Source organism: Cucumis sativus, chromosome 2 (assembly GCF_000004075.3).
Source record: "Cucumis sativus cultivar 9930 chromosome 2, Cucumber_9930_V3, whole genome shotgun sequence".
In the NCBI taxonomy this organism is placed as follows: Eukaryota; Viridiplantae; Streptophyta; class Magnoliopsida; order Cucurbitales; family Cucurbitaceae; genus Cucumis; species Cucumis sativus.
In genome coordinates, this window is record NC_026656.2 from 20576745 (window position 1) to 20584765 (window position 8021).

Genomic DNA, 8021 nt, shown 5'->3' on the forward strand with positions numbered 1-8021 from the left:
TCAAACAATCCACAAAACAAAAGTTTTTCTCACCACAAACTATATATTTCTTTTTAAGAAAAAAGTACTTTTTATTTTCTAAAAAATCTTTTTCTTTGTTATTCAAGAGTATTGCACGATCAATTTTATCGAATTCTATGATAAATGTAGAGAGATGTCATGTTTTTTCCAATTCATTTACTAAATTTTAGAGTGATTTAAAATTTGTTATAGATTCATTGATTTCAATAAGACAGGGTTTTACCCATTGAATTGTCGACTTTTTACGTATTTATATATGATTAATTATTATTTTATAAAATTACACTCAGAGTTGACCATGATATTTTATTTTCAAAAAGTGGGCCGAGGCCCACCACAAAAGACCTGAATAGAAGGGCCAGCGTGCCTTCAAATGGGCCCAAAATGGAGGAATATTGACGTGGTTGCTTTCATGGTGGAATGAAAATCATAGCATATGGACTAAGAGAGAGTTAGAGGGAGAGAAAAACAAATAACACGTAATATAATAATTAAATTAATAATAATAATAATAACAACACTACCGGGGGCCGGCCTGCACCAGCTCATCGTTAGCGCCAAGAACGTCAATACGACATCGTCAATGCCCTCTCAATCCAACTCCCCCCTTTCTTTTATATACCATTTTCCATAATTTAATTAATTAATTCCCAAATAACACCATGGCCAAACCTCCCCTCTTCTTCTTCTTCCTCTTCTTCCTCCTCTTCAACCTCCCACCGTCCACCTCCGCCGTCCCTACCTCCACCGAAACCCTCCTCCGATTCAAATCCTCTCTCACCAACACCCTCGCATTATCCAACTGGAACTCCTCCGTTCCTCTTTGTTCCGGCGACCGCCGCTTCTGGACCGGCCTAATCTGCAAAAACGACCAACTGTACGGCATCCGCCTCGAGAACATGAGTCTTGGCGGGACCGTCGACACCGCCGCTCTAGCCGGCCTCCCGACGTTGAGGACTCTGAGTGTGATGAACAATAGATTTGAAGGCCCAATGCCCGATGTGAAGCGAATAGGAGCTCTTAGGGCTTTGTATCTTTCGAATAATAACTTCTCGGGTTCGATTTCGGGAGATGCGTTTGAAGGAATGGGGAATTTGAAGAGATTGTATTTGAGTGGGAATGGATTTTCCGGGGAGATTCCGGGGTCGTTGGTGGAGTTGAAAGCGGTGGTGGAGTTGGGATTGGAGGATAATATGTTTGAAGGAAGAATACCGGATTTGGGTGAAAGGGTTTGGAAATATTTGAATTTTTCGGGGAATCGTTTGGATGGGCCGATTCCTTATGGATTGAGTAAAGACAGTAATTTCACTTCCTACCTTGGTAAGTTCACTCTTCTAAATCCTTTGCTTAACTAAATAAAATTAAAATAGATGCATCTAATCATTGTTATTATAAATATATATCCTTAAGATTTGAATGCATATTTTTCTTATAGTCTTTTAAACTAACTTTTACTAAAACGTCAAATGGTTAATATATATATATATATAGGATTTGTTTTAAAATATAACAAAAGTTAACTAAAATATATACCAAATTTAACAATATTTCATATTTCATGATTATAAATATCAATAGATTTTTTTTTGTAGTGTTCATAGGTGATAAAATTCAAAAGTTGTTGCATTTGTGAACATTTTCAACAATTTACTTTTAAATACTTATCATGGAAAAATAAAACAAAAGAAAATGCATAATTTAAATGTGACAAAAACTTTACACGATGTTGATTTTTTTTCTCTCTCCAATAACTATATCCATTTTATTTGTGTTAAACTATTCATAGTTATTTTATATGGACAAAGTGGTATGATTAAAGTTGATGTATGGTAACAATTGAAATATTGGTTGATGATAGACTATCCAAATTTATAAAACTAAAAGCTGATCATGAGAAGATAATAATTTAAACAAAATTTATATGTTTAAATTTTCTTAATCAACTAGCGTATTTACAAAATATAACAAATTTTAAAGAGAAATTGCATCAGATGACAAAAACATCTAGAAAATAATCGTATATGACACTTCTTTTTGTGTATATTGTAAATATGTCAAATAAATATAGTGATATAAACTTTATTATTATATTTTTTTTGTAACTTTTTTTTTTGTAAGCATCCCAAATTTCAAATTATATTGATATTTAGTGAATTGATATACATAAAATCTATATAGACATTCTATAAATGTGTATAGTTAATAAAATCGGAAAATTATATATACGGCATTTAGAGAAAAAAAATAGCCTCTCACACCCTCACACTCATCCCCAAAGTGATAATTGATGTTATTTTCACAAGCAAATAATAACGAAAACATAGCTATACAATAAATCAAATAAATTAGTATAATAACATTATTGTTTAATAAAGAGTGCATGCATTTCAACATAGAATATATATCCTGAGTGTCACACACGTTGTAGCATACAAACGGAAAACAGATCATTGCATATTAACTAAAATCTCAATTTAATATTCATGGACTAAATTACAACTTTGTATTAATCTTTAATTTTATTGTTGCTGTCATCTTAATCTTTTATATATAACTTTAAAATCTCAATAGATTCACAAACCCTTAAAAACATATATAATATATAGTTAATTTTGTAGCAATGTCACATTGGTAATTGAAATTTATAAACATATGCACCAACTCTCTAAACTTCGATCAATTTGTTAGCCGATTTTACCTTTTCATTTTAGGTAACAATGGGTTGTGTGGAGAGCCACTAGGACCATGCAAATCATCCACAAAAAAATGGTACATTCTCATCGGAGTGCTCTCCGGCGCTGCCGCCTTAACCCTTTTTCTCCTTCTCCTCTACTGTTTTCTCCGCCCTTCCAAATCCTCCGCCGCCGTACACGACGACGCCAAAACCAGAACCAATTTATTTCTCTCTCCGAAAATTCTTTTCAAAAGGCCGGAAAGACCCCACCGATATTCCTCGACCGACTCGGACGAGAACTCGAATTTAAGTGGTCCGGGCGGGTCGGCTTTGTGTTTTGTGAGAACCGACCGGCTCCGGTTCGACTTTCAAGAACTTCTTGGGGCGTCGGCGGAAGTTCTTGGGAGTGGGAGCTTTGGGAAGTCTTATAAAGCGATGCTTTCAAATGGGTCGTCGGTGGTGGTGAAGAGATTCCGGGAAATGAACGCTGCCGGAAGAGGGGAGTTTTACAGCCACATGCGGCGGCTTGGACGGCTCTCGCATCCAAATTTACTTCCACTTGTTGCGTTTTATTATGGGAAAGATGACAAGCTTTTGGTGTCCGACTTTGTTCCCAATGGCAGCTTGGCTAGTCATCTCCATGGTAATTTTACTTTTATCAAAATTCTTTTGGATTGATTTTTGAACATTCTATTTTTGAAGATGTTCATTGAATATTACTTATTGTGTAAAAACAGGGCGAAAATCAGAGGGAAATGCAAGGCTAAATTGGGGAAAAAGGCTGAAGATCATAAAGGGGGTAGCAAGAGGTCTTTCCTATCTCCACAAGGAGCTCCCAAATTTAAGTCTTCCACACGGCAATTTAAAATCCTCCAACGTCCTTCTCGACCATAATTTCTCTCCAATTTTATCCGACTATGCTCTTTTCCCTCTCCTCCAAAAATCCCACGCCCACGCCCACATGGCCGCCTTCAAGTCGCCGGAGTTCTCCCCCGCCACCGCCGACCGTACCTCCAAATCCACCGACGTTTGGAGCCTCGGAATCCTTATCCTCGAAACTCTAACCGGAAAGTTCCCCACCAACTATCTCCGCCAGGGCAAGGGCGCCGACTCCGATCTCGCCGCTTGGGTTGATGCTGTTGTTAGGGAAGAGTGGACGGCGGAGGTTTTCGACGGCGATCTGGTCGTCGGGGGCGGAAATGAGGAGGAGGGTTGTTGTGATTGGGATTGTAATGAAGACATGTTGAAGCTTTTGAAGATTGGGATGTGTTGTTGTGAGTGGGAGGTTGGGAAAAGATGGGGATTGAAACAAGCTGTCGAGAAGATTGAGGAGTTGAATTTGAATGATGAGGGTGAAGAGTATTATTCTTCTTATGGGAGTGATTATAATGGGAGTTTTGTTTCTAATTCTTCTAATGTCAAGGGAAGAAAAACAAGGAAGATGATTACTAATGAGGATGAATCTTCCTTTTTGAGTTAGGTAGTAATATTTGGGGCCATGTGACTGACAGTTTGTTCATTATAAATATGGATTTTGAACTTAGGTCGTCCAAAATTTGTATAATATAAATTTATTAAATTTAGTTTTAAAAAATATATATTCTTATTTGTATTTGAACTTATTGGTTCTTTTCTTCTAGATGATAAAGGTAAAGATTTGAACTTTTATGGTGGATTAATGATAGGTTGATGTGTTATTATTTATGAGCTTTTAATTTTCAAAAAAACTTGTGTTTACTTCTATATTATAACGTTTTTATATATGAAAACATATCCACAATTTTCCAAAAACATGAAATTATACACACTCTCGTTAATGGGAAGTTTCATAATCTCTTCAAACGTTCAAATCATTCTTGAACTTCGGTCAATTTATCTTCGTTCGTTCCATTTGAAATCATAAGAAATTTTTGTTACATTTGAAACTCATCTCTTCATCTTCTTCATATTTTTCATTGTCAAATCACCGATTTCACATATGTTTCCCATCTCTTCATCTTCTTCACTTGCCATTTACTTTTGCACACACTTTCACACTTCACATCCATTTACTTAATCAGGTTCTTTCACACTTTTGGTTCTTTTCGTCTTTAAATCTTGATACGAAGCTGGCAAAGGAACATATACATAAACCACACGATAATGTAAAGAAAGCCAACACAGTATTAAGCTAAAGGAATGCTTTGAAAAAAACAGCAACATACAAAATAAAAAATCTAATTAAAATAAATAAGAATATTTTTAAAATCAAAATAGTATGAAATATTTGATACGAGGCACAATAAATTAACCTTCTTAAATAAAAGATCAAGTAAAATAATTAAGTGTAGAATCATAATTAGCACAATTGTAGGATGACAAAAAATGTATTATCTAATAACTTTTTTTTACAAATAACTTGCCATATTTTAAAATCAAAATAGTATGAAATATAATGTCTCGAGTTTGTCATGAAAGCTGAAATTCATATGGTGCATTGTAGCTTCTAAGGTCCGTTACATTGAAGATTGGACTGATGCTGAATCCTTGAGACATTTCAATCGTACAAGCATTTGGCTTATATTTAATCTAACACAAACTCAACCCTTATAATATGAGTTGGATAGTTTGGGTTATTCGGGTTCAACCCATATTCTTACGCCCCTAGTCACGAGTTTGATTATTATTTTTTTTATAAAAAAAAATACCTTCCAATTAAAACCAAATAAAAAGTTGACCAAAAGATTTTCCTAGAAATAAGGCAAAATCTAACACAATTCTCCAAAATGAAAATGAAAACTACCATAAAAAACAAAGGCACATTTCATTCATGACCATATAGAATAAAATGTATAATTGATAAATCATTTTTATTACCTCACACCTCTCACGCATGCTCATAAAACTAGGTTAAGTAGACTTAAGAATTGATTACGATCTCCAGGTAGGAGGTGTTCTGTAAACCGTCAACTTAAGAACCTTCAACTTTAGTCATCTTATCTGACTTGTTGACAAGATCGAATCAAGTAAGCCTATTGTAACCAGTTTTACATGATATCAACTTATTTTTATGAAATTTTTTGGAAGATATGTTTAACCTAAGTGAGCATGCATTTTATCTTTGTTATAGATTTTAAAAGTCTAATTTTTTTTTATAACACTTATAAAAACATTAGACATAATCTAAAACCAATCATTTAACAATATATAACCATTATAGAAAACAATCAATTAATATGAATTTTAATTTATTTAACCTTTAATTATATCATATTTAATTAAATTTAAATAAATCAATAATGAATTAATTTAGTTAAATCATATTTAATCAAGAATAACTTAATTAATTAATCATATTAATTAATTTCCATATTAATCAATTAACATGCATACTATACGATATAACCACTATATCGTACTTTTAATGCATGAACATGTTAATCTATGGTGGGATTTCAAATCTATATATATGACATTCAAAATGCAATGTAAATTTAAAATAATTAAAACATACATCACATGCATAAAAAAAACACAATAAAATGGACTGATTTTGGCCCCCAAAATTAAGCTAAGTACTAAATTATTACATTACTAATTTGGCGTAGTACAGAACCACTCCCGAACGCTTCAAACCGGCTGAAAAACCAATAGAAACAATTGAACCGACCCAACACCAAATTCATTGGGCTTGAACCGACCCAATCAACCAGAACAGGCCCAGACCTACGCAGATGGAGAGGACGCGGGTAAGGCCGAATGACATGCGTGGGCGTGGGCTAGGATGAAGCGTATGATGAAGAAGTAGGCTAATAAGAAGGAGCGTCCTCTTGAGTTTCGTGCACGACATCATGTCCTCATCAAGCTAAAAGCGGAAAAAATTTGATTCAGAAGGCATAAAGACCAACGCCTCATCCGAAAATATGAGGGGCCTGTGGAAGTCCTCAAGAATCCAAGAATTCCTGTTCAAGTGGAAGAATCTCCCCGTGGAAGAAACAAATTGGGAACGTGTCAAAGACCTTGAAACGTGGAAGCAAAAGATAGAAGAGTTCCAGCTTCGCCAGTCAACAAGGACGTCAACTGTTTAAGTGGGGGAGAACGTCACGAGCATGCTTTTCCAAGGCATTGTTTACCCATGACCTAGAACAAGTGTCGAACAATCGCCCATCCCATATTTGAAAAGTTGCAACTATGACACCATGTGGCCAGGCGCATACGACATGTGTGCGCTCAAGATAAGCATGTAGCTGGGCATTCTGATGCTCTATGCGCGCGTGCATGCTGCATGCACCCATGCCATGCAGCCAGCAGTGTCATGGCACAATTTTTGGGTTGTTTTGATGTTTTGGGAAATTTTGAGCAAATATTGGATGTTCAGGCATGCAGATGTTCTATGGCATGCAACCAGCAGCCCGTATGTTCTATGTACTCTCTATAATCCTACGTGCACATAAGGTTAACGCTGCTACTGATGGGAAGGTTGACGAGCCTATGCTTCAATCCATCAGGAAAGGTATACTTTGTTGTGCCCATGAAGAGAAGGATACAAACTGTATCCTATGTCCGTCTTTTGACGATGGGGTGTTATAATTACCTAAACTTCATGCTAAGAACGGTTGTGAATTTATAATCAAGAATAAAGTTTGAGTATCATGTCTTTCAAATGATTTCCAACAGCTTGAATGTTTCTATAAGTCAAAGATTTATGTTTAACTGTTTTAGAAAGCATGTTTTATAAAAATCGTCACTTACTAAATCTTTCGACTTATCCTTTCAACTAACTTCTCACTTTTCATATATGGATTGCCATTCCCTAATGTTAGGCGTATTGCTGCCAGACCAACCAATTACTAGAAATTGTTAAAGTCATTTTGAAAGTTAGTTTTGACTCTGTAAGAAAAGTTCAGGATGTAGCTTGTGTCGTTGTTCCTTTCGAGCATGCATTCATGTTGTGACTACTAGTTAAGTTAGAAAGGTTAGTCGGTTGGTGAGTGTTGCCAAAGTATGGCAATCCTTGCCAGCCCTCACACCCTATTACAAAACGAGATTAGGTGTCCAGGAAAGAAGGAGCTCTGGGAGGGGGTGTGATAACAGCACCATCCCATTGGAGTACGCAATGATGCACTACGCGAAAAAGGGGATCTCCCGATGCACAAACTCGTCAGGAGACTTACAAAAATGCGTCAAAAAAAGATCACCGACGCATAAATGCCCGTCGAGACCGCTGAACTCTCGAGGCTACATGTTATGCATCGGGAGATCTTGTAATTTTTTTTTTAAATACCTTCCATTATTAAGTGGAAGGTATATATATCCATCCTTAAGCTCTAGGTATCGTGCAATTTTA

At 35.6% G+C, this 8021-nt stretch overlaps 1 protein-coding gene across 1 annotated transcript; it reads left to right on the top strand.

The window, feature by feature from the left end:
* Window positions 1–583: 583 nt before the first annotated feature.
* Window positions 584–4317, top strand: LOC101214710 (probable LRR receptor-like serine/threonine-protein kinase At4g31250). Its single transcript, XM_004138835.3, has 3 exons — window positions 584–1341; window positions 2733–3338; window positions 3433–4317. Exons 1-3 carry the CDS (start codon window positions 684–686, stop codon window positions 4173–4175), a joined length of 2007 nt encoding a protein of 668 aa, XP_004138883.2. The 5' UTR covers window positions 584–683; the 3' UTR covers window positions 4176–4317.
* The last annotated feature ends 3704 nt before the right edge of the window (window positions 4318–8021 follow it).

Coding starts and splice junctions, on each gene's coding strand:
- LOC101214710 (XM_004138835.3), top strand. CDS start 684: ATGGCCAAACCTCCCCTCTTCTTCTTCTTCCTCTTCTTCCTCCTCTTC. Junction 1,342..2,732: donor TAATTTCACTTCCTACCTTG/GTAAGTTCACTC, acceptor TTTTCATTTTAG/GTAACAATGGGTTGTGTGGA. Junction 3,339..3,432: donor CTTGGCTAGTCATCTCCATG/GTAATTTTACTT, acceptor GTGTAAAAACAG/GGCGAAAATCAGAGGGAAAT.